At 40.5% G+C, this 27,329-nt stretch overlaps 1 protein-coding gene and 1 pseudogene across 2 annotated transcripts in view; both read right to left on the bottom strand.

The window, feature by feature from the left end:
- Positions 1-27,329, bottom strand: part of LOC308515343 (histidine-rich glycoprotein-like) — a 285,767-nt pseudogene that overhangs the window by 68,765 nt on the left and 189,673 nt on the right. The gene's annotated exons all lie outside the window — the stretch shown is intronic.
- LOC308516865 (kininogen-1-like) overlaps positions 1-27,329 on the bottom strand; it is a gene marked incomplete at its 5' end in the record, with an annotated part of 53,423 nt that overhangs the window by 18,140 nt on the left and 7,954 nt on the right. Inside the window, 5 exons of the mRNA XM_081087976.1 lie at positions 1,053-1,160; positions 2,285-2,457; positions 8,091-8,175; positions 9,950-10,060; positions 14,017-14,176. Of these exons, the coding sequence (XP_080944102.1) occupies positions 1,053-1,160; positions 2,285-2,457; positions 8,091-8,175; positions 9,950-10,060; positions 14,017-14,176 (637 nt within the window). The remainder of the gene's footprint in view (positions 1-1,052; positions 1,161-2,284; positions 2,458-8,090; positions 8,176-9,949; positions 10,061-14,016; positions 14,177-27,329) is intronic.

The following is a 27,329-nucleotide window of genomic DNA, read 5'->3' as shown; positions in this document are numbered from 1 at the left end:
AAAAGAAAAGAAACACATCAATAGGTTGCCTCCTGCACATGCTGTGAACCAGGGCCTGGTCTGTGCTGGGAGGAGCTTGCAAGAGAGTAACATGCTCTTGACCATAAATGAACCTGGGTCCCTTTGGTCCTCAGCCCAATGCTCTATCCACTGAACCAAGCTAGCCAGGGCCCCTCCATCACTTTTGATATTTTACATTTACTTTATATATTTAAATGAATATGTATCTATAATTTTATATAGTTTTTTAACTTCCCATATTATAACCATTTTACTAAATCACAAAAAATCTGTAAACATACTTTTAATGGCTGCATATGTTCTACTGTGTGTATATACTGTAACTTATTTAAACATTCCCTGATGTTGAAAACATTTCCAACATATTAATAATAATGCTGAAATTAATATCTTACTGTTTGGGTTCCTCATTTTCTTCTCATATAATAGAATTGTAGAAGTAGAACAACAGACTAAAGGGCTTGAAGCAATTCCTTGCTTAAAGTAGTTTTCTGCTAAAATGCAAATATCCCTGGAATGGTCACTGTGCCTTAGGGATCTGCACATGCACTAACTACTGCCACCTTGTGATACTCTCTTGTAAAATAATTTTGGTTCTGATACAGTTATGGAGGCTCAGGATATGTTATTAAAAATAAAGAAAGGGGAGGGGATGGGAGAAAATAAGCAAAGGCAAGTTTGAAGTTAAGGAGTGTCCTGGGCAGGGCTCAGGAGCACCGGGAAGGACCTTAAGCAGGTGGCGAAGAAAGGGAGAGAGGAAAGTGTGAAGACATGAACAGACAAACTTGACAGGGCATCATTTTATCTCAAGCCCCGGTTATATCTGTGAATGCTTATTGCCAGATGTACAGATCTTGTGACCAGGTAGGTAAGGCAGCTTGACTAGTGACATGGAGAATGTGTCTGTGAATTCATGCATGTCACCTAAAATCTTAGAGGCCAAGTCTTCCTATGTGGCTGAGTATTCCCACACCTGTAAATACTGGACACCAAATGCTAATAACTTTATAATTCAATTTTTGTCTACTTACACCATTGGGAAGGGGCTTGCAGTCTTGGGTTAAGAATTTAAAATTCTCCTTGGAACAATTAGTCTGCAGAATTAAGTAAGTAACTTCATAGTTCCATCCAGACACCACCTGAAACAATGTTGAATTGAATAAAGGGCAGTTCAAACATTATTCACTGTGTTATGAGGAACTTAGAATACTGCCTGGCATATTGCAAGTACTCAAAAATATAAACTTTTAGTACTAGGCAAAAGTCATGACTGAATAAATATTGAGTACTTTATGACTCTCACACTGCTCAACACACACACACACACACACACACACAAACACACACTCTTACAAATCTGAAAATAAAAAGCAATATATACATGGAATTACTGTATTTTCTTAAGAAAAACCTAACAACATTACCTCTGCCAAGCAACAGAAAAATAATGTCCTTTTGAATTTTGTGAAATATTAATAATATTCTTCTAGATGGTTAAAAACACATTGGAGCTAGAATGGCCTTTACTGATAAGTTCTCAGGTACCAGACAGTCAGGAAGTAAGCTTTGTGCTGCTCTATCTTGGGCTAGTCCCACCCTGATCGCTGGCTATGAACATAATTGAGTAGAACAAGCATCTTGTATGAAGGGAAGTTGGATGACCTATTAAAAGCAGTTAATGTTACTGACTTAAGTAAGTCCCTCATAATTAGACACTGAAATACAAGGAACCCAGTCAACTGTCAGTAAAGTCTTAGTGAATTGGGTCAATGAAAAAGCCAGATTTCTAATATTTTACTTTTTTTAAATGATATGAAAATTATAATTTAGAGAGTGCTCAGAAAGCCGTGCCAACTGTTTGGGTTCCATTTCATATTTTGGAGCCATGTTTGACTCATGATAGCTAAGTGATAATGTACTTTTCTTAAAACCTTAAGGCTAGAATGATCTTTTCATCTCACCATCTCTAAGAAAAACGTGTATTCCTGACTACTCATTCATTAAAACCAACCTCAGAGCCAGGGGTCTTATTAGCCACACTTTTGCCCTTTATATATTGTAGTATCCCAATCACTTTGACTCAAGAGAAAGCGCTTTACCTCCTTTGCCAGTCAGATGCAGACATAAAAGAACTCCCTCACCACCAGTCATGGAATCATAGGTTTTCTATTGACCAGTAGTTTATTTTAGGTTATGAAACCCTAAACATAAAGATACAACAAATTTTAACAATACTGTGAGAAATGAAAACTAAAGCACAAACCTGTCTCTGTGCCCTTTCTACTTCTTTAAGAGCAAAGAGGTGGGAATGACCAGTGTGGTTGTTAAAATGTTCAATGGCATGTCTCAGAACAGGGTCGAAGTCCGGGGGGACAGTCCTCGGGGTGTGCAGGCAGCCATAGCAGTCATACTGGGAGGTCACCACAGGGCCCTTGGCTTGACAAAGAAAGAGTAGGCAAAAGGGCAGTGTTAATGAGCAAAACCCGCATTCAGATACTTTGTCCAAATAAGTAAGATAATTTTGAAGACCCTGGTAAACAACTTTCTAGTATATTCTGGTATGTATTAGAAAAAGAAAACACAGGACTGCTTTTTGTCAAGAGAAAAAACTTAGCATTGACTTATGAACATCTTATGTGCATACTATTGTGCATAATTACTTTAAATTTCTTTAGAAATCATTGTAAATTATAGAAATAATACATTAATTTATCCTCTTATAAAAAAGTAAAACAGTACAGATATAGAATTATTTATTTCTCAGTGTTAATGAAAGCTCCTTGAAGCCTCATTCAGGATATAATATGTTTTGTATCAATTCATTTCAACAAACCTGTAGATATTTTGCTCCTTCTGTAATATGTCAGGTGCTGAGCGAGACTGTGTGGTTACGTTAACTTGTTAGTAGTGGTCACTGTGGTGTGTTGGGGAGCACAGGAGACTTGGTTGGAAAGTTGTAAGGAGAACATTCTGATAAAAGGGAAGTGCGTGGAAGGTCGCCTGCCCTGTATCTGAATTCCGACTTAGGGGAGACATAGGGCAGTGTCAAAATCAGCACCCCTAATTATTTCCTGACCTTTCCAAACAAGTCTGATTACATACAGACCCCAAGTCTTAACTGGAATCCCTATGCTTAATCCTTGGACGCCCTTGCATAGATGACAATGTAAACACCTGTGTCCCCCTGAGATTACTCACCCTATTGATTGTATCAAAAGATAAAAACTGCAACAAAAGGCTAACAAGACAGACAATTGAGGCTGCTCTGGCCACTAGAGCCAGGAGCCCCTTAGCCCTCTCTTTCATAGTCATACTGTGTCTGAGTAATCTGTTCATCAATCGTTCAGGGGCTGCTGGTCAGACTCTGCAGTAGTGAAGGTGTTGAGCAAAGTGGAGTGGGAGAGACAGAACTGCAGATGGATATTTCAAAATAATTCAGCAAGAGCTTGGGCAGGTAGGAGCTTAGAGTGAGCTTAAGAAAGACTTTCGTGAGGAGAAGAGGCCTGAGTTAAGAAGGGTGTAAAGGGGTCAAGGTCCACTGGGCAACATAAAGTATGATCCTGAGAAGAAGGAACAAAGGGAGGAATGGCTCTCAAGAAAGCAGGATGAGTCAGGGGCAGCATGTGGGATGTGGTGTATACTTTTTATTGGGGCTAAAGTAAGGAAACAGGGACTGGCTATGTGGTCTGGACAATTAATAGAAAGCCCTCTGGATATAGAAATCAAGATGGCGGCATAGGTAAACACCTGAAATTGCTGCTTCACACAAACACTTCAAAAACACAACTAAAAGACAAAACGGACATCATCCAGAACCACACAAAGGCTGGATGAGTGGAAATTCTACAACTAGAAAAAAAGAGAGAAGCACACTGAGACTCAGAGGAGGTGTGGAAGTAAAGTGCAGAGGTACGGAGGCACACACTGAAAGGGCTGGCAACTGAGGACGTGGTTGGCTTTTTCAATCGGGAGAAAGGCACGAGCTCCCGACAGTTTTGAACGCCAGTTCCGGGTGAGCCTCTGAGGACCCAGACTCATAAGGGGAGAAACTGGACTGTCTGGCATCAGGCAGAACTTGAGGGCGATTTCTCTCAGAGGTGCTTAGAGCAATTACCACGGAAGAGTGAGACCCGGGGCGTCTTAGGGCAGGGCTGAAGATCAACCATAGCTGTTTGCTCCACCCTGTTGATTCCCTGAGACCCTGCCCCACTCAAGCTGTGCACAGAGGCTTTTGCATATGAAAGGCCTGGCCCTTTGCCACCTGAAAATTAAATAAAAAAACTGCAGCTGAATTAGAGAGACCCAGAACTTCCAAAAGAAGGTCCAAGGCCCCACAGCAGCTTGCATTGCTTCACAGTTGGGCCTCATCTGGGCACCTACAAACTCCAAACAAAGAAGAGGAATCTGCAGATCTCTCTGTAGCTCCTGCTGGGTAACCTCAGGCAGAGGCTAAATTAGCACGTCCTTGGAGATCCAAGACCCAGTGTACCCAGTGGTCAGAGTAGACCATCTAAATTACAAATCCTCAGCTCCATAAGGGACACACTCAGGGGGCAGACTCAGTGAACACCAAGCCTCACTGAAGCAAGTCGTGCCCCAGAAGGGTGTCTCTAGCACCAAAGTTCTCCCACCCTAACCACAACTGATTCTCTCAGCCAATTGTCCTGGAGATCAATTCCTCTCAGTGATACCTACAACAATCAAGGCTTAACTACAACAAGACTGTGCACAAAGCCCACAAAGAGGTCCACCAAGAGTGTCCACCTTAGGTAATTGAGGACACAGAGCCACTCTACCAACACAGGGAAGCATAAAAAAAGCAGAGACAGAGAAACAGGTCACAAATGACAGAACTGGAGAAAAGCAAACTACTGGATATAGTGTTCAAAACCACGGTTATAGGGTTTTTCAAAAATTTTCTAGAAACCACCAATAAATTTAGTGAGATCCTTCATAAATCTAGTGAGACCCTCGAGGATATGATAAAGAACCAACTTGAAATTAAACATACACTGACTGAAATAAAAAATATTATGCAGAGATCCAACAGCAGACTAGAGGATCCCAAGAATCAAGTCAAAGATTTGAAATACGAAAAAGCAAAAAACACCCAACCAGAAAAACAAAATGAAAAAAGAATCCAGAAATATGAAGGTAGTGCAAGGAGCCTCTGGGACCACTTCAAGCATACCAACATCCAAATTATGGGGGTGCCAGAAGAAGAGAGAGAGCAAGATATTGAAAACCTATTTGAAGAAATAATGACAGAAAACTTCCCCTACCTGGTGAAAGAAATAGACTTACAAGTCCAGGATGCTCAGAGAATGCCAAACAAAAGGAATCCAAAGAGGACCACACCAAGACACATCATAATTAAAATGCCAAGAGCAAAAGACAAAGAGAGACTCTTAAAAGCAGCAAGAGAAAAACAGTTACCTACAAGGGAGTACCCATACGACTGTCAGCTGATTTCTCAATAAAAACTATGCAGGCCAGAAGGGAGCCGCAAGAAATATTCAAAGTCATGAATAGCAAGAACTGACAACCAAGAATACTTTATCCAGCAAAACTATCATTCAGAATTGAAGATCAGATAAAGAGCTTCACAGATAAGGAAAAGCTAAAGGAGTTCATCACCACCAAACCAGTATTATATGAAATGCTGAAAGGTATCCTTTAAGAAGAGGAAGAAGAATAAAAAGGTAAAGATAAAAATTATGAACAACAAATACATATTTATCAACAAGTGAATCTAAAAATCAAGTGAATAAATAATCTGATGAACAGAATAAACTGGTGAATATAATAGAATCATGGGCATAGAAAGGGAGCGGACTGACAATTCTCAGGGGGGTAGGGGTGTGGGGGTACGGGAAGAGACTGGACAAAAATCATACACCTAAGGATGAGGACAGTGGGGGCGGGGGTGGGTAAGGGCAGAGGGTGGGGTGGGAACCAAGTGGAGAGGAGCTATGGGGGAAAAAAGAGGAACAACTGTAATAATCTGAACAATAAAGATTTAATTTAAAAAAAAAAGAGAGAGTCCTCTGCTGTGGTACTCAGGCCACTCTCTGGAGTCCAGGAGCTATGAACTGTATTCCAAGGGTCATGGGCTCCTTGGTGAACCTGATGAGAACAATGGCGCCCTCTCCCGAAAAATGCCAGTACTCACAACGTTCTCCATAGAATTTCAGTGTGTGCATAGACCCACTGAATTGAATTAAGAGTGGTCGACAGTAAAGATGGGGTGCCACCGACTGGGTTTTAGTAAAATATTAAAACAGGAGTGAGCTTGTATTAGGTTACCAAGTAATGTTTATAACATATAGCTTTAACCTGCTGGTCAGTAGAGGCAGACGCTGTAGAGAGGAAACCATGAAGGCATCCTGGGCCCCTTTGCCTTGGGCTCTCACTGTCTGAGTGTGTAGGACCCAAGCAGAATCAGGAGGCCAACAGTGTTCTACAACAGTGTCCCTCAACACAACTCCCCTTGCAGCTGTTTCTTGGCACTCACTCCATAAGCATGTGTGTCAGAAAAAAGATTTACTGGGTGAATATTCATAACTTTCCTTACTGCTCTTCTTTTGCAGAAGGTATGTTGCATCAGGGCAGTGGACAAAGTTAACAAACTGGAGGGAACTTACATGGGAAAGGAGAGAGAATTACTGACAGCAGGACAAAAGATTGATGAACACAGAAGGGGAGGGGAAAAGGGAATAGAGACCAAAGGATGGTTTGCTGACCTCAAGGGCAGCTCTGACTGGGGTAAGAGGAGAGATCGAGCAGTCTTTTGAGGGTGAAAGATGCAAATTCAGTTTTTCCAGGCAATGGAATGATTTTTCATCCTGCTCCAACATTTCTAGGGAAATTTTTAAAAAATTTAAAAAAGATTTTAAATTTTGAATTCTGAGACATATTTGGCCAAAAAGGTTTCAGATAAGGGACTGTGGATCTTGAAGTAATTGTGGATCTACACAGTGTGGCAAAGAGCTTTTTCGCTCATAGTATATAAGTGCTGTGTTCTGGATCATGTGAAAATTTGCTTATGAGTTAAAGTTCTTAAACTAAATAATTAAAAGCTACTCCATTTTTTTTTAATTGTCATTTCTGTTTTGGACTGTTTTTCTTTGAATGCCACTTCTTGTAAGAGCTGAAACTCAAGAAACAGAGTTTTTGTGGGTTCCTTATGGATGACTAAGGCCAAGATAGAACAATTGCTCATCCACTGATGTTCATGAGTGTGGCTGAAGATGCTGTTCTGGAGCCTCATATACTAAAACCCTATCTTGCAAAAGGCCAGTTCTGGTTTGGCTTTTGTGACTCACATCCCCTACATGTGCCCATTCTTCTGCAACCAGCCACTCTGCCACCAGAGGGAAGGAGCTAACAGTGGTTATATTCTTATAAGTTCTACTATACCAACTCTGCTAAATACTTAACTGTTGTGGGCCTGGGTTTCCTCATTTATAAAATGAGAATATTAACACTTGCCTCATAGAATTGTGAGGATGAAATAAATCAACATATGTAAAACGATTAGCACTGTGGCTAGCAATAAGTGCTCAATAAATGTCAGCTATGATTACTTTTATTCTGATGATCATCAATTAATTATTATGCCTTAACTGCAAGACTACCATATAGTTTCAGTCTACAATAACCCTCTGAAGTGAGAATTACTCTGATTCCCTTTTAAGGAAAAGGGAAGCCAAAAAGATGAAGAGCTTTTGAAGGATTGCAGGCCAGATCTGACTTCAAAGCCTCTGCTTTTCTGGCTGTAGGACACCCCCACAATTGAAACATGTGGCATGTTTTCTAGTCCTTTCCCAGGGCCTTTGCACACACCTAATTCAGTTCTGCTGTCCAGGGAGAGGCCAGGGGATGATTGGCAGGAGCCTGGCCCCACCTCAGGACTCTGCCACCAAAGACCCCCAACCCCCAAGTCTGCAAATGGCATTGCATAGCCACCCACTGCCCTCTGGGAAACAGCTTTGTCCAGGTTATGCTCCTGGCCCCACAGGCAATGGCTTGTTTCCCCCTAGGACATAGCCACACTATATATTACTTACCTGGAGTAATGTGGCAGGTCTGGGTAGCCACGGAGAATTCCATATTCCATGTCTTCCCTATGGCCGCCATGCATTCTCCTGTGGCCTAGAATGAAAGAAAGAGAAAGAGAGATAGAGAGAGAGAGAGAGAGAGAGAGAGAGAGAGAGAGAGAGAGAGAGAGAAAGAAAGAAAGGAAGAAAGGAAAAAAAGGAAGGAAGGAAGGAAGGAAGGAAGGAAGGAAGGAAGGAAGGAAGGAAGGAAGAAAGAAAGAAAGAAAGAAAGAAAGAAAGAAAGAAAGAAAGAAAGAAAGAAAGAAAGATAGAAAGAAAAAGAAAGAAAGAAAGAAAGAAGAAAGGAAGGAAGGAAGAAAGAAAGAAGGAGACCATTTATCTTAATCTTTCAGATGGAGAAGGGCACCTAGGGCTGTTGCTACTAGTAAGTATGGCTTTTCTCTTATTTAAAACTTAAGATTCTTTTCTAACAGAATTTTGAGACACCAGAATGAATTTTTTTGTAGCCTAATCATTATTATTTACAAGTCATTGATATTCATGAGGTGTCCAGAGGAGAGGCAGTATAGATAGTGAGGTTTTAAAATAATATGTTTGGAGCACTGGAGATATTCCTTTTTCACCAAGGTGAACACAGTTCCCTAAAACTAGCCTGCGAAACTCTCCTCTTACAGTTCAACTTCAAGTTTCAACTGCACAGGGGATGTGGTGCTTTTGATACCATTGTAATAACCAGTTATTAACTGAAAATGAGCAAAGGGAAGGCCAAGTAGATACATGCCCAGTAAAGTCTGGGTGAGGTAGGGAGGTACTTGTCTGTCAGTCACCCCTGGGAACATAGTCGGTGTGGCCACTGCAAGCAAAGGAAGATTTCAGATATTAAACTCCTAAACAAAGGAGTTCTCTCTCTTGCCTCTCTTGCACACTGGGGCACCTGGCTCTCCTGTTGCAGAGGACAAACTCCCCTGCACGCACTCACATGGCCCACAGCCATATGTCTCCTCCCACCACACACACACACACACACACAATGGACTAATGGATGGGAACTAGTCCTGATGCTATGCCAGACCCAGCTCCACCATGGAATGGAAACTTGGGACATTGGTTTTGCTTTTGTCTCTGCTGAATCCCCAGCTACACCTCTTTTAGGACTGGTTTAAGGGAAATGGGACTTTATAAATGCAGTTATGGAATTCCACACAAATAAAGTGTGTGTCTTAGAAAATTATTTTTCTCAAGATGTCGTGAGGACTGTTCCCCCAACATCCAGTGGGGAAAGGGAACTCCCACAACCCACCAGTGGACACCCCATTTCCACCAATAACATTTTGACACATTAAAGAGATGAATCCACGGACTGTGGAAAGAGTGGCTTCCTTCCTGGCAGATACTGGCTGTTAGCTCCTTCAGGTAAGGCTAAACAACCAGCTGTGGTGTGGCAAACAGATGGTAGGCATTTGGTTAAGATACCTTGTTATTAAAACAAGGTCTTTTCATATGTATCTCCTTTCACCTTCCAATTTAGGTTACTTTTACCTCCCTTTTACAAGGGAGCCCATAGGTTAAAAGTGGTCAGCTAATTAGAGGCAGAGTAGAATTCCAACTCAGGTCTGCAGAAATAAAACACCCAATTGGTAATAGGAGTCCCCTCTTCATGGGAGGGCTTTCTCCAATCTCATGGCTGGCCCCTCATCCCCTTTCTGTCTGTGCAAGAACATAGACATCCACCATTTGCCTTCTGTACACATTTGAACGTTTATGTGCACCCCTCACAAACAGGCTCCACAGTACTCATCACCCCCAGCACTAGTAGAATAATTTGGTCTCGATTGAGAAAACTGGAGGCTCTGGACCATCACACTTACAGCTTGTTTAGGTTCTTTGTAGTCACAGTCCTGCCAGGTTTTGCCACTTTGAACAGGACAGTCTCCCTCCTTGATTTCATATTTGACAGAATAAAATATGTCCTGGTCTCCCTGGAAAAAAGAAAACAAAGATACATTAGGGCTTATTCAACTGACAACAGCAGACCATTGGAGAGGGATCTGGTGCAGTTATGTATATTTGATATTGGTTTAATTCAACAAGAGCAAAACATTTACTAAAAATACTGAAAGTTGTGAATACTTGGAAGCATGTTCATAATATATTTATAAACATGTATTTTCAAATAACAAAATAGTATATGTAGTATTAGCCTATTTTTGTAGAAAGCAATTTACATGCACATATATAATTTTAAAAGCCTGAAAAATTATTCAGCAAAGCTGTTAACATGTTTCATCTCGTGGTGAGTGTATGGTTATCTTTTACTTTCTTCTTTAAACAAACATTCCTAAATTGTCTGAGTATTTTTTTTGAAAATAAATATATATTACTTTTACAATTAGAAAACAAACAAGGGTGCTTTCTTTTGTCATTTTTTGAAAAAAATGCTAACAGGTATCTCTGGGTGATGAGATTAGTTATGGGTAATTTTAGTATTTTTATTTGGTTTGTTTGGTTTTCAATTTTTTCTTACATGTCATAAAATAATAAATAAAAATTTTAAAACCCAAAGGTTTTGAGTTAGATGAGCTTTTAGATGAAAAATCCTGGCATGTTGGAGCAGCAAGAGACCTGATAGGTGCTGTTGCCCAGCCCCTCACTTTGCAGGTGAGAGAAAGGAGGCCCAAGTAGAGAGGGCAGAGCTGAGGCAGCCTCCAACCTTGGAAAGGCAAAGCCAACCCAGACCCTGGTTCTCCTGAGTCCAGGGGCAGTGCTCTCTCAGAGCCTGCACTAGTCAGTGTATTTGCATCTGGGAGATGATGGAGTCAAACACGATAGTTCCGAGGTTCGTTTCAGATTTAGATAAAGCAGTAGGTGATAGTGATTCTGTGGACATTTTAGAAAAAAAAATACCCAACAGCAACACATTTGCCACAGATGTCCACCAATTACAAGACGAATAAAATATTGCTGAGTGCACCAGGACTCCCATGACTACACTACTTTGTAGTACAGACTGGCTCAATGTTACTTTCAGAAATAGATAAAAAGCCCACTGTGCTGTTTTCTTTAATCTCATCATGTCAAATGGATGGATATTTTCTTCCACCAAAGTAAATTATCACAGAGACAGTGAAATTCATTTGAAGAACCTATTGAAAGCTTGCATTTTTTTTAACTTTGCTTTTTTTCCTTTGAAAATAATTTGCTTTCTTTTGCATGACACAAGACTTCTAGTTTCTAAACAGGGTACATCAAAAACAAAATTACACCCCCCCCCCCACCGTGTCTCACCTTTATTTTCACCAATGCAAGAAATCCTTCTGGAATATCAGCACCTGATTAAATAGGTATCGAACCACTGAATCTACATGTTAATACATATTCTGTTATGGCAGAATAACCAAGAATTTTCCCCAAAGAAAGCTGTCAATTTTCCAAATATAAAAGTGTCTATGAGGATCATATGTGAACAAACAAAAATCTCTTATGCTAGGTGTTTTAGGCTAAAGATGGATAACACACTGGCAGCTGAAGAAAGCTGAAACTATAAATAGATCCAAATTAAGAATTTCTACATTTCTTTAGAAAACAGAACCAGAATTCCTTTTTAAAAAATGATCCTGTGGAATGGCTTTGCTTCCATATTTACCTAATATTGTAACAGTAGAACAGACACAAGAACGTTGATGACAGTTCAACAATGCTGGATGCAGGACGTTTACATGTGCACTTTTGTTTAAAAGTTCCATAGGTTTATTGACTAAGGTTAGACAGCAAATCATATGATCCTATTTGATGCTTTTTCTACAGTGTCCAAGATCATTATACGGATACAGCCAAAGTTGGGCCCCAACTATCAGGAGAAAAAAACTACAAAGAAGAAAATCAGAGTAGTTATTTTGTCCCCCTAGTTAATGTTTGAACTGGAACAACGGAAGGTGGAAAACATGGACTACAATGAATTAAAGAAGTTGGAAAAAGTTGGTGGAGAGAGGCAAGGTGTACGAGAAACGTCATTGGGCGTGGGATGTCAAGGAAAGTGCAAAAAAGAGCATCCATGGGACCAAGTACTTATAATGTCCTGTGGTGTCACTCCCTCAACAACGTTAGGTTATCTGCATGCGATAATAAGTAGATCAGTTATGCAATAAGGCAGTGTGTCAAATATGCATTCGTCCTGTGGAATGAACCACCACAGAGATACTTGATACCATACACATTCTTTAAGTGCTCTTGTGTTGTATCTGATTTGCTTGTTTTCAAAGCCATCCTGGCAAGCTTATCCCAGGGATGTGTTTGGAGAGAAGAGTGGTCCTCTGAGCCATGTTTGCTTAATCTTTCCTTTATCAAGAGATGATGATTGACTTTAAGGAGTTATAAAGCTAACGGTTGTTTGATTTTGATTTTTTTTTCTGTCATTTGCATCATGCTGACTGTTTTCATATAAACAACAACAAAATAAAAAATCACAACTAAACCCTCCACCCCTGCCCCCAACCTGATAGTTTTCATGCATCGTTTTATTTCTTGGAATCACACATCCTGTCAGGATTTATCTTCAACCTGAGTGTATCCATTAGTGATAAAGAATATTCTAAACCAACTAGAACATTGCTGTTACCCCTGATGCATTCAGCCATCAGGACTTCATGGTAGATATTTTATCTAATATAATAGAACTATATTAACTTCTTTTCCGACTCCTCTTGACATACCCCACTGTCCTTCATTTACCCTAGTTTTATTAAGATATAATTTATTGAGGTATATTTATTGAGGTATAAATAAATTACATGTATTTAAGATATACAAAAAGATGATTTGCTATATGTTTACACTGTGAAATGATTACCACAAATAAACTAACACATTGTCACCTCACATAATTACCTCTTTTGTGTGTGTGTGGTGAGAACTCTTAAAATCTAGCCCTTGAGCCCTGGCCGGCTTGGCTCAGTGGATGGAGCATCGGCTGGCGGACTGAAGGGTCCCAGGTTCAATTCCGGCCAAGGGCACATGCCTGGGTTGCAGGCTCATTCCCCAGTGGGGGGCGGGGTGTGTGTGTGCAGGAGGCGGCCAATCGATGATTCTCTCTCATCATTGATGTTTCTATCTCTCCTTCTCCCTTCCTCTCTGAAATAAATAAAGAAATATATATATAAAAAATCTAGCCCTTTAGCAGATTTCAAGTATACAATATAGTATTATTAATTCTATTCACTGATTGGATGCCTCCTGCACACCCCACACTAGGGATCAAGCCTGCAGCTAGGGCATGTGTGCTGACTGGGAATTGAACCACAAACTCCTGGCTCATAGGTTGATGCTCAACCACTGAGCTAAGCAACTAGGCTTATCTTATAACTGAAGGCTTGTATCCTTGACAACCGCCCCCCCTCCCCATTTCTCCCATCCCATAGTCCCTAGCAACCACCATTGTACTTTCTGCTTCTGTTAAGTTTGACTTTCTTAGATTCCATCTATGTGTAAGATTATACAAAATGTGTTAGACATACTCCCTTAAACACCTCCTCCCCTTTGAGGTCTTTATATTTTAGTTTAAGGACAGTCACCCAGTTAATCCTCATGCTGTGGCCTGACTGAGTTCCTGGATTTTCCCACTCTACATAGTCCCTTTCTAATGACTGCATCTACCTTTCTTTAATTACAGCCTAGGATACCTGTCCTCTGATCACTCAGGAGGCCAACCTTGGAAGCTTGAGGACTAGTCATACCCTGCCCAAGTCCCAGCCCAGAGAGTGAGGTTGGTCTTTTCTAAGAGCTGCAAGCCTCTACCTTTAATTATAAGGGGTTTTGTGTGTTTGATGTGGTCTGTGTATGTGTGTGTGTGTGTGTGTGTGTGTGTGTGTGTGTGTGTGTGTGTGTCCTGGGTTCAAGTGATAGCATAAATCCCAAATGACCTCAAGGTTAACTCACTCACCGTGTTGAGGACTTCGGTTATGCGGTACAATACAAACTGGTTGCCACTGTTGCTTCCATTATTGTATTTCTTCAAAGCTGTATCCACAGCCTTAAATACATCCTCATCATTGCAGTCAATTTCTTGTGGTTGGTCCTCTTGGGCAAAACTTGTTAACAGCCTGGAACAAAGGAAAAGGATGGCAAGTAACTTCATGACTTATCTGTCTCTCTCTGGGAGTTTCACCAAGAATTGGAAGCTAACTTGGAGGCTGATGTTAACCCTCTGCAGTCTCTTATCTCTTCTGTCTCTCCTCTTTCTGCCTTAGCACTTTAGGGTTCTGCTTGGCTTCCTGCTGCCCTCCACTATTTTCTCTCTTATAAAGACAAATTATCAAGCAGATCTCAGGCTGGAACATTACAACACTGTGTCTTTGACCTGCTTGTTTGTATTTGGGAGGCATGTGTGACCACATTTCCAGAAACTTGTACAGCTTTTTATAGCAAATCAGAGTACAATCCAATAAAGGAGGAGAGAAAAAAAATCAACCACCTGTTATTCCCTTTCCCAAATGACTTTCCCAAAGCTATTTATGAAGGTCACTACATGTGACAACAATGCAACCATGAGCAGACACCATTCAATAAAATTTCTTTGCACTTGGAGAGCACATGCACAGGGACATAGTGAGTTCAGGGAGTCTCACACAGGATATTGGCAAGACTGAAAATAAAAAATGGGCATACTATCTGGTCTTTGGCCAAGCCATCCTCCCTCCACTCAACTGGATCTGCTGTAGAAAGGAAAATGTTCCCAGGGTGGAGGAGACAGGGGAGAAACTTAAGGAGAGAAGGTTTGAGTGAAGCCTGCTTACCCTGTCTTTCCTTCTTGTGTCTGGTTTGGTGGACTTTATAGGGGTCTTTCATTCACCAAGCCTAATTGACCTTTCAGGTAAAGTTAGACTATTCAGGGAGAGGCGGTCTAAAGGTAGGTTAAAGGTAAGGGCTAGTAGATGTTTGCCTTCAAGTCTTACCCTCTTCCCACCCCCCACGAACCCCCAAAGATGTTTGGCTTCTTTGTTGTTGGTAATTGGGTATCTTGTTTGGCAAGCAATCTCCCTGAGAACCCCTGGAAAAGAGGGATCGATGGGAGCTGAATGATGGCCTTGTACCAGAGTGGCAGGAACATGAGCTTGGCAGTGTTTTGGGGTCCAACCCCAGCAGGTCCATGGGTTCCCAAAAGTGTGGACAGAGTCGAGGACGAAAAAATGACACAGAGACAGCGTACAGTTGATCAGCATCCTAGCCATGATCTCTAGCCAGGATCTGCAGCCAAGTTCTGTGTTTTATTGTCTTATTACATCTGTATTTATACCAGTTGATTTTAATCCTATCAATTTCTATTCCAAAGGTTAGGGCATTTCTTATCTCCATTCCAGGGAGTAAATATTATGTAGCTTAAGCGTGATTGTTCCTAGTTAAAGTGATTAACTACCCACGTGGCATTTAGTTAAGGGGTTTTATTCCCTCCCTAACTTCAGGGAAAAATCCCTACCTGGAGAAACAATCTTTCTTGGATAGGTGACCCTGATTAAAACACATAGTGCCAAGAAGGTGAGCAAACATATTAAGAACAGTATGCCATATACGCCAGGTCCCTTGAAACATATGCTGTGCAGATGTTTCTTCCCTGCAGCGTCTGTGTCAAGCAGCAAGGATGGACCGGCTTTTGGCAGCAGTAAGTCCAACTTTGATTCCAATCCAGTTCTGCTACTTAACTGCTATGTGATCCTGAGCAAATCAGGGTCATATAGCCTTTCTGAGCCTCCATTTCTCATCTGGAAAAGTGAGATATCATAATATCTTATGAGGTTTTCTGAGGAGAAATGAGATCATATATGTGCAGAGCCTGGTAATTAGTTCATATAAATTATATCTAATATTAGGGCTGGTTGGTTAAGAATCACTGACTTACTGAAGCAGTTTCAGTTTATTCTGTTCATCAGATTATTTATTCACTTGATTTTTAGATTCACTTGTTGATAGACGTGTATTTGTTGTTCATAATTTGAATCTTTACCTTTTTCTTCTTCTTCCTCTTCTTAAAGGATACCTTTCAGCATTTCATATAATACTGGTTTGGTGGTGATGAACTCCTTTAGCTTTTTCTTATCTATGAAGCTCTTTATATGACCTTCAATACTGAATGATAGCTTTGCTGGATAAAGTAATCTTGGTTGTAGTTTCTTGGTATTCATCACTTTGAATATTTCTTGCCACTCCCTTCTGGCCTGCAAAGTTTCTGTTGAGAAATCAGCTGACAGTTGTATGGGTACTCCCTTGTAGGTAACTGACTGTCTTTCTCTTGCTGCTTTTAAGATTCTCTCTTTGTCTTTTGCTCTTGGCATTTTAATTATGATGTGTCTTGGTGTGGTCCTCTTTGGATTCCTTTTGTTTGGGGTTCTCTGTGCTTCCTGGACTTGTAAGTCTATTTCTTTCACCAGGTAGGGGAAGTTTTCTGTCATTATTTCTTCAAATAGGTTTTCAATATCTTGCTCTCTGTCATCTTCTGGCACCCCTATAATTCTGATGTTGGTATGCTTGAAGCTGTCCCAGAGGCTCCTTACACTATCTTTGTATTTTTGGATTCTATTTTCACTTTGCTTTTCCGGTTGGGTGTTTTTTGCTTTTTCATATTTCAAATCTTTGACTTGATACTTGGGATCCTCTAGTCTGCTATTGGAACTCTGTATAATATCCTTTATTTCAGTCAGTGTATGCTTAATTTCTAGTTGGTCCTTTATCATAACCTTGAGGGTCTAACTAGATTTCTTGAGGGTCTCGCTAAGTTTATTGGAGGTTTCTAGAAAATTCTTGAAAAACTATAGAAGTGTGGTTTTTATCTCCATACCCAGTAGTTTTCTTTCCTCCATTTCTGTCATTTGTGACTTGTTTCTTTGTCTCCGCATTTTTTATGCTTCCCTGTGTTGGTAGAGTGGCATTCTGTGCTAGGTGTCCTATAGGGCCCAGTAGCTCAGCCTCCCCAATTACCTGAGGTGGAAACCTTTGGTGCACCCCTTTGTGAGTTTTGTGCACAGTCTTGTTGTAGTTAAGCCTTGATTGTTGTAGTTATCACTGGGAGGAATTGACCTCCAGGACAATTGGCTATGAAAATCATCTGTGTCTACAGTGGGAGAACTTCTGTACTGCAGACACCTTTATGGGGAAAGACTTGCTTCAGTGGGGCTTTGGTGCTCACTGAGTCTGCCCCCTGAGTGTGTCCCTTATGGATCTGAGGAGTTGTAATCTGGATGGTCCCACTCTGACCACTGGGTACACTGGCTCTTGGATCTCTAAGGAGGTGCTAATTTAAGCTCTGCCTGAGGCTAGCCAGCAGGAGCTATGAAGAGATCTGCAGATTCCCCCTCCTTGTTTGGTGTTTGGAGGTGCCCAAATGAGGCCCAACTGTGAAGCAATGCAAGCTGCTGTTGGGCCTTGGGCCTTCTCTTGGAAGTTCTGGGTCTGCCTGGCCCAGCTGTAGTTTGTTAGGTAATTTTCAGATTGCAAAGGGCCAGGGCATTCATATGCAAAAGCCTCTGCCACAGCTTGGGTGGGGCGGGGTCTCAGGGGATCAACAGGGTGGAGCAAGCAGCTATGGCTGATCCTCAGCCCTGCCCTAAGGGGCCCTGCGTCTCAGTGTCCTGGTAATTGCTGCAAGCACCCCCTGAGCGAAAGCCGCCCTTGAGTTCCGAGTTCCCTATTCTGCCCACTGCCAGACCGTCCAGTCTCTCCCTGCATGAGGCTGGGTCCCCAGAGACTTCCCGGAACCGGAGTTCAGAGCAGTTGGGGGCTTGTGACTCCCTCCTTATTCAAAAAGACAGCCTCGCTGAAACCGGTTTGGCTCAGTGGATAGAGCGTCGGCCTGCCGACTGAAAGGTCCCAGGTTTGATTCCGGTCAAGGGCATGTACCTGGGTTGTGGGCACATCCCCAGTAGGAGATGTGCAGGAGGCAGCTGATCGATGTTTCTCTCTCATCGATGTTTCTAACTCTCTATCTCTCTCCCTTCCTCTCTGTAAAAAATCAATAAAATATATTTAAAAAAAAAAAAAGACAGCTTCGTCCTCCGTTGCCAGCCCTTGCCACTTGCGCCTCCATACCTCTGCAGTCCACCTCCACAGCTCCTCTGAGTCTCAGTGTGCTTTTCTCTTTCCTTCTAGTTGTAGAATTTCCACTCAGCCAGCCTTCCTGTAGTTCTGGATGATGTCCGTTTTGTCTTTTAGTTGTATTTTTGAATTTGTTGTGGGAGGCAGCAATTTCCGGTGTTTACCTATGCCACCATCTTGGTTTCTCCAGGTATTGCATGTTTTAAAAACTCCTGTGGCACACCAGTTCAAAATTTCTGATAAAAGTGAAGAGAGTAGGCTTACTTTGCATCAAGATAAGCCTACATTATTTCTTCCACCCTACTTGCTGTGCCAAATCTCACATAGAACTTCCGGAATTCCCCTGCTTGTGACCAAGGCCATTTCATTGTGCAAAGCAGTAGGCTTAGTGACTAGAGTCACACTTGCCCCTGGTGCATGGTTTCCCAACTAAGCTCTGCCATTGGCAATTCCTTACCACTTTTTCCAAGTGGGCATCTGTGACCCACAACAACTGAAAAAGGAGGTCATCCGAAAGTCCTTTATTGATCAGGTCTAGAGCATTTCCAGCCAGGGGCTCAGTAGTCTTTCTACATATTTGTTGTGTAAACTGAATGTTCACTGCTGCAACCTTTTGCTGCTGGGGTTCAGGATCTGAAGAAGAAACTGACGCACAAATGAAAATACTGTACAAGAAATAAGAATATAGAAAACATGGGAGGCCAGGTAGAGACCTTTCTTTTGGAGACACATACTGAAATCTGGCCTTGTCCACTTTTTATTCAATTTCAGATACAAATCTTGCCCTCAGTAAACCATGGCAAACAGTAGCAGACAGACTGTCTCTAAGGTCAATAAAGATCAGTAAAGATCAGTAAAGTCTAGTAAACATTTACTTTGAGACTATTAGGTCAAAAATTTGCTTTGAGCCACCGCTATCTCAACACAGTCCTGTTAATGCCCAAGATCCATTGGCCTTTTGCATTCCTTGGTGCACTCTTATGACAGTATTGGGAAAGTGATGACTTCCCATATGTCCCCCTTTTTGTTTTCTTAATAAATCTTGAAAAGTGTATGCCTTCTGTAGGGCTTGAGTCCTTTTAAGACTCTTCAGTCTGCATCTGCAGACTAGAAATAAACATTAAAGTACATAAATGAGACAGACAATAGTGGTTATGCTAAGAGGCAAATATAAGGAAAATAAATAAATAAATAAAATATTATTTCTACAAGTAAAAAATAATAAATAAATAAATAAAAATAAAAATGAATATAAAAAAATATAAGGAAATCCAGTGAAAAGGATTAATTAATTTTATGTCTTTTAAAAACTGATGCCGGGCATCTAAGGAAGTAGTTTGTAGTCGGCTTCTTTCTGGGCCATCAGTTATTTATGGGTCCCCTTCTCAATCACTGTCCCCTGTGACATGACAGCAATGATATTGGAGTTCTGGATGGTGGACAAATGGTGGGCAATGACAATACAGGTTCGACCTTGTCTGGCTTCATCCTGGGCAACCTGCACCGTTGCACAACTGCTGGCTGCTATCATGGCAAGGCTTCTTTTCCATCCTTCAGGTCATCTTTGGACTTTCTACTCTGTCTCTTTCTCCTATTCCTTATCTTTAGCTTGCTGCTCAGGGCTACTGCTATCTATGACTGGAGTAGTCAATCGTCTGCAGCCACAGGTACAGGATGAGGCTCCAGATGCAAGGTCCTCATTAGTCTGGTGAGTTCCTCTTTGGGATCCATGTTGAAGTTTAATATTCCTTGCACGAATTTAAATGGGCTTGAAGGAGTTTTCTGGAAATACACAAGCATATCCTCGACCAAAGGTGAACAAAAGGTCCCTTCCATAAACCAGATTCAGGATCTTTCCATTTAACCAGACCATTTTCCTTTGACTTATTCTGACACCAGTGTAATTCCATAGGTGTCTTTCCATTAGCGTTACAAGTGAAAAAATTAAAAGTAATTAAGGCTTGGTGTAGTCTACTTACAGAAGATTTCACCTCTATTCCCCCTTTTTGTTTTTCAAGTTGGGATTTTAACCACTGATGATGGCCTTCTATAATTGCCTTTCCTTGGGAATTGTATGGTATTCCTGTTATGTGCTGAATTTTCCACTTTTTACAAAATTTCAGGAAAGGACAGCTTGTGTATGCAGGTTCATTATCAGTTTTAATAATTTTTGGAATTCCCATGATGGCAAAAGCAGCTAGGCAATGATTAATAACCTGTTTTGCTGTTTCCCCTGTAGATGCAGTGGCCCTTAGGACCTTTGAAAAAGTGTCTACAGAGACACGCAATACCCCATGGCGTCCAAAAGAGTATAGTGTGTTACATCCATTGCCAGATATGGTCCCGTATAAATCCTCGAGGGTTAATTCCTGCATTAGGCCCTTGAGGCAGATGTAACATGCATGCGAGTGTGACACAAGTTGATAATGTGTTTTGCCTGCTGTCAAGTGATTGAGTATTGCTTAGACAACGTTTTGGCAGGCTGATGTAAAGCGGATGAGATTCTGTGACCTGTTATAATAAAGCAACGAATTAATCAGCATATGCATTTCCTTTCATTAAAGGACCAGGCAGGGTGGTATGAGCCCTGATATGAGAAATATAAAAGGGATATTGTCTTTGCTGTACAATTTGCTATACCTGTTTAAATAGTATAAATAGATTTTGGTCACTGAGACATCTTAATCAAGCAATCTCAATTCTGTTTACCAGGCCAGTTGTAGAGGCAGAATCAGAAATAATATTAAGAGGTTCTTGGAAATCCTGCAATGCAGCCTTGATACATTCTAATTCAATTGTTTGCACAGAAGTATGACGGGTCTGGATGACTCAGTCTGAATTCATTGCATGATAAGCAGCTTTACCATTAGATGAACTATCAGTAGAAACAGTGAATGTCCAGGGGGTTCCTACCTAGTATTTTTTATTTTAGTATAAATAATAGGGGTGTAATATAAAAATTGTAGTAACTTGTTTTTTAGTAGGTAACAACCAAGTTCCCCTGAATATTCACTTATTTCAATTTGCTAATTCAAATCAGTCTGAAATAGGATGTGAGGGCGATCTGGCTGCGACATCTGTCACCCCATTGATCGCCAGGGTTGATTCGGCTGATCTGGCTGGCTAGGCGGGTGTCCCCCTCCTCCCTCACCGATCCATGTGCGTCCCTCCCGAAGCTGCGCGCTCGGTCGAAGAGGACGACCTTCCCCCCCTAGGAGAGGACCAGTCTTCGGTCAAGGGTATATGAGTAGCTGCGCTCCCCTGCTAGAACCTCCAAACAAGCTCTCAAATCAGTCTGAAATAACAATTCTAATTGCTTCCCCATTAGGGGGAAATAGATGCATTGGGGTTCTTCTCCTCTAAGCTGCTTGCAGCGCTTTCTGAGTTGAGATATTAATTTAGCCATGAGTTCTATATATGTATCCACAGTTTTAGAGAATTGATGCCCTAGGTGGACCCACTCAATCATAGTAGGACAGTTTTTATTTTGGAACATGACTCCAGTGGGACTATTTGCAGTAGGATTAATCTGTCCTAATAAAGGCAATCCAGGCTGTACCTGTGCTACTTGGGCTGAGGAGATTGCTTGCTCATTCTTAGTAACTCCTTCGAAGCTTCAACTGTTAATGTTCAGGGAAAGGAAAGAGGAGAGACACCCCTAAGTATATTGAATACATTTTTTGTTTTTCCTAAAGAGATTTTTAGATAAGGTCTTAATTAATGTTCTCTAATAATATTTGAAAGTCATTTAAGGTTTTTTATTTCTACTTCTTAAGGCCTAATGCAGTGGTTTTTAATTACAGTTCCTAGATATTTGGAGGGCATTTCCCTCTGTATTTCCTCCCAGAGCAATCTCTAAGCCACATTTAGGGATTTTTTTTTCTAAATGGTGGGCTTAACATAAATCACTATATTAAAGACTTTTAGTTTCTTTGAAGCAGAACAACCAACTTTGTTGCCTTTCAGAAAAACAGGTAGGAGAGAGACATTCTGGCCAATACTGCAATGCATACATTTCAAGTAAAAGTAACTTTCTTTTACTAATGGTGTCTCATTAATGGTGAGATTTCATGCTTGCATAATAATTTTTAGTTTACTTTGTAAATAGTAGCAGAAGAGATTTTAAAATTTCTCCTTTTTATTAAGCTTAACTTTACTTTCAAACAGCATTCTTTTTGGCTAGTGCTTATTTGCATATGGATGCAAATTTTACTTTGGACTTTACTAGAACGAATTGTTCATAAAATATAGGCTTCTCATACAAATGAGTTTATATGAGACTTTGATTATATTGTGAAAAGCTAACTTAATAAAGTATGCACCTTTATTGAAAAAAAGCAAAATAAGCAAACCTGTACATTTGATTTATGAAGTATAGATGCCACCCCACCCTCCAGTCAATTTGAAGAGCAGGCTGGGTGGCAGTCTGAGGCATTAAGTATGCTCCTGCCTTAAAATTCCACTGCTGACTATTTTGGTTTTGCTTAAGAAGTATTCAGCAACCTTGTCCTGCCCTCCCTTTATGTATTTACCATTTACTCTGTCCTTGGCAGGGGAGACAAAGGTAGTGGACTAGCCCTGTCTAAACTTCCCTAAGATTTTATGATCCTTTTACAACTTTTGCAAATAGTTAACTTTGTAACGTATTTCTTTCTTTTAATATTTCTTTTTCCTTCTCATTACATACACAACCTTCACAAATTTCACGCTTTCAAATTAGCCTTCTAACCTTCTTTCTATGTCCTTCAAAAATGCATAACCATGCCTTAGACCTTCCCTTAAGTATTTCTACTCTAATTTTTTTTCTGTCATACCATCAGCAACTTGTACAGACCTTTTTCTTCTTTTTCTTTTAAAATGTATGTCCTGCCTTCTATTATTAAAGCCACACAATATTTAAACCTTAATTTTCCAATGATAATTAAAAGTAAACAGCCAGCATTTCTTAGATTGACATTTATGAACATTCTAAACTTTAAGAAATATATTTTTAGATTTTCTGTAGTAAAAGGTAAAACCAGGTGAATTTAAAACTTGTTGGAATATTTAGATGTTTATTCTTTAATCCAGCAATGTTCTAAAGTCTTTAAGTTACAAAGGACTTTGGAAAATTATGCATGGGCATATGCACCTGGAGAAAAGGCAGGGAGAGGAGGGACCAGGCCTCTAGCCTCTTGAGTTTAAATTGCTTCATTCCTACTTAGAGATAACATCTAAAGTTACTGCTTCAGCTTCTCTGCATTTACAGGGAGAAGGGCAACTGTTCCTTTCCTCTAACAGAGAGTGTAGTCAGTCTCCTCTTGAGTGACTGGACTTCCATTGTAAATATTTTTATAACTAGTAGCCTGGTGCACGAAATTCTTGCACATTAAAAGGGAATTAATTGCCCTAATCAGTTTGGCTCAGTGGATAGAGCATCAGCCTGCAGACTCAAGGGTCCCAGGTTTGATTTCGGTCAAGGGAATGTACCTTGGTTGCGGGAACATTCCCAGTGCGGAGTGTGCAGGAGGAAGCTAATCGATGTTTCTCTCTCATTGATGTTTCTTACTCTCTATCCCCCTCCTTTCCTCTCTGTAAAAATCAATAAAATATGTTTTTTAAAAAAGGCAATTAATTAGCAGAGATATTTTAATATTGCTATTTGCCCTTTCTCTATAATAGAAGTGTGAGAGTTGAAAGGAAATTAGTGAAATGTATATGAAAATAATATATAAATTTATTAATAAATAAACAGTAACAAAAGGATATAACAACAACAGAGGCATAATATAAAAACGACAAAAACATGATATGAAAACAACAAAAACATGATATAAAAACAACAGTGATGCAAACAATGACTGATAAAGTGATTAAACTTATTCTAATATCTTTCTGTACACCACATTAAGAGTGAAAACACTTTCAGAGTGTGTGACTAATTTCCTTTGTGATGAAGTACTTAGAACTTTAATTGTAATGTCACATGCTCTTCAAACTCGAGAGAAAGCAACATATAACTGACCATGTGCATAAACCGGTTCAGCTAGGAATATGCCTACTTTTTCTAGAGTTTATCCTTGTGATTTATTAACAGTCATCACAAATGCTGGCATCACGGGAAACCATCGTTGAATCAATTTAAATAGGAGGCCAGTGTCATATGGGGACAAATTAATTTTTGGAATCAGAACAGCCTCTCCCTCTGTAGATCCGGTTTATACTTCAGCTTCGATAATGTTAGGTCATAATCTTTTGATAATAAATCTGGTACCATTACAAAGACCCCATTTACTATTCAGATTTCTTAATAGCATGATGATTGCACCCACTTTCAATTTTAATTTATGACACAGCATTCCCAAAGGAGTAATACTATTAAGAAATTTGATGGGAAAATTTTCCTTTTCAGCATCATCTGTGGAATCAATGGAATCATCACTCAAATATGTGTGAAAATCTCCATCGAGTATATCCAAATTTTCTTCATTTAACGTTTTTTTTAAAATATATTTTATTGATTTTTTACAGAGAGGAAGGGAGAGAGATAGAGAGTTAGAAACATCGATGAGAGAGAAACATCGATCAGCTGCCTCCTGCACATCTCCTATTGGGGATGTGCCCGCATCCCAGGTACATGCCCTTGACCGGAATCGAACCTGGGACCTTTCAGTCCGCAGGCTGACGCTCTATCCACTGAGCCAAACCGGTTTCAGCCATTTAACCTTTTAACATGCTAATTTTTTTGGACAAAGAATTGCACGTTTAGATATATTTTTAATGTTATCTATAGCAGTGGTTCTCAACCTTGGCTGCACATTAGAATCACCTGGGAATCTTTTTAAAATCCTGATTCCTGGGCCTCATCATCCAGAAATTGTTTCCTTGTTATGGGGTGGGGACACAACATCAGTAACAAAGAAAAAAAATTAAAACTTTATTGTGGGGAGCCACTACAGTGTTTGGACAGGTTCAAGCCTTGGACTGATGAGAGGGCACAGTCCGCTCATTGCCACATGCAAGCCCCAGCTTGGAGGGCAGTGCCCTCCCAGCACAATTATAGCCAACAGCTATAGTTGTTAGCTTGAACCTATGGTCTGAACACGTGGCAACATGTGCTTGAGTGATGTAGGCTTGATAGAGTTCAGGTGCATGTAGTTAAGTAGGATTGAAACCCAGAAGAATGTTGTAAATATCTTGGTCACGCCCTTTCTTTGCCTCCTAGCATCTGCTATAAAATAAAGGCATGGCTGTGGGCATGGTCGCTGTCTCTCAGAGAAGCAGCGTCCCACTGAGACCCAGATTTCATTCTCTTGTCTGTCTTTTCTAAGCCTTTCAGCCACCCACACTCAGGTTCACCCCTGGCTGTGCTGGCATGGCACACTTTATAAAGATATGCCTCCATGCTCTGAGTGCAGGTTCCTGCCTCAAACCCTGCCCTAACAGAACGTAGCTCCAGGAAACAGCTGGGGGGAAGGTACAGCCATTGCCAAGACAACCCCTGCAGGACTGACTTCCTTCTGCTTTGTTGAGTTTTGGTGGTCGTGATGAGCACCACCCATGGTTTTTATATAAGTAGATAATTACTGAAACGCTTTATTGTAAATCCTTCATTTTAGTTACATCTATTTATTTATGTTTTAACAGCTTTGAAATTTTAAAGCCAATTATTATTATCCAAGACATTTTCTCTTTGTAACAGAGATAACTTACTGGCTTTCAGTGGCTTTAATGTTAAAGTAATATTTTATTTTATTATATGAAAACAGGAGTGCCCCTGGGACTTGTGAGGCAACCTTAGAATGTGTCCCACTATTATTCAAGAATTACCCATTATTATGGAAACACTAATCTTGTTGCCCAAAAACAGCCTGTATATTTTCCTTGTGTCATTTTTGCCATCTTTTAAAGGAAAACAGTATGGGGCCTATTCTATAGCATCTGTGAAGCGATGAGGCTTAGGCCAAGAGGCCACCCCAAATCAGGCAGCGCACACCTTCTCTTAAGCTAGCCTTTTTCTCTTTACGGGTATAGAAATCACAGATGCATTCCTAAATTGTGAGAAATGTCTCATCTATCCAAATTTCAAATGACAGACTGGGAAATAAAAACATGGTGAAAATGTGACTTTTAAGAACGCTCCTGTGAGTGGGCATCCATTTTACAGGATCACTAAGAGATTTAGTTATTAATGGGCTGGGGCCTTTTCTAGTTACCTCTACTTAGTCTAGGGAATTTTCCTAGAATCTGTTCTATTGGCCATGTGCACCACTGATATTGTTTCTCCCCTTTCTCACATTTTGTTTGCTCTGGGGAAATTTAGTAATAGCTTGGACATCTGTTGTTTCTTTTCTAATAAATTAAATTAAATTAAATTAAAGGCATGCTTAATAGACTAATAATAAACATATTAAACCAAACAAAAAAGACAGATAAAACAACAATCAACAGACAAGCGTGCACAACACATAGACAAGACTTAATAAATCAGAGTTCTTTTCATGGATCTTTCAGATGTTTTACATTGCCTGGGACTTATAGCCAGAATGCGGCCTAGATCTCAGCGTGTTTTTCATAGATCTTATCCTATTCTGCTCTCCATAGCACTGATTGGCATCTAAAGTGAGTTCAGCTAAAATTTGCCAGTCCCACGGCGTCACATGGTAATTTTCAGACAAAGCATTAAAGAGTCCTTTTGTAAAAGACCTGTTAGCCCCTTTTTCTCTAGTGGATGAGAATTCCCACACTAGAGTCAGAGGTTCTGGGGCCTTAGGTTTTACAGACTTTTGATCCCCAATATGAAGTGGGCATAATGCAGTTCAAACAAGAGCCCACAGAGTTAAAGATGACAAGGGCATTCGTTTTCTTGAGCCTGATTTAAGAGAGTACCTTGTGACACCTTAATTCCTTTATCCTTGAGAATGCAAGCTAAAAATTTACAGTGTTGTTTTTGCCTTTTACTCGAATTCTTCCCCATTATAACATGGCTGAATCAAAATGTTCCTCTTCCACTTACATTTGTGACTCTGAAGCTGGTAAGGGCTTGGTGCAGGGTGAACTTCCCACCTTTCAGGTGAATTTCCACTTTTCCTTTTTCACTTAGTTTTTTGGCTCAGACTAATCTTCTCCTCCAGATTCCTGTTTGTGGAACCAGAATGCTGAAACCTTTTGTGGCAGGGGTTCAGTTTCTGA

The sequence above is a fragment of the Myotis nattereri genome (assembly GCF_964212035.1).
Source record: "Myotis nattereri genome assembly, chromosome: 3".
Taxonomy (NCBI): Eukaryota; Metazoa; Chordata; class Mammalia; order Chiroptera; family Vespertilionidae; genus Myotis; species Myotis nattereri.
The sequence above is the reverse complement of the archived record's forward strand: the minus strand, read 5'-3'. Positions and strand labels throughout refer to the sequence as shown.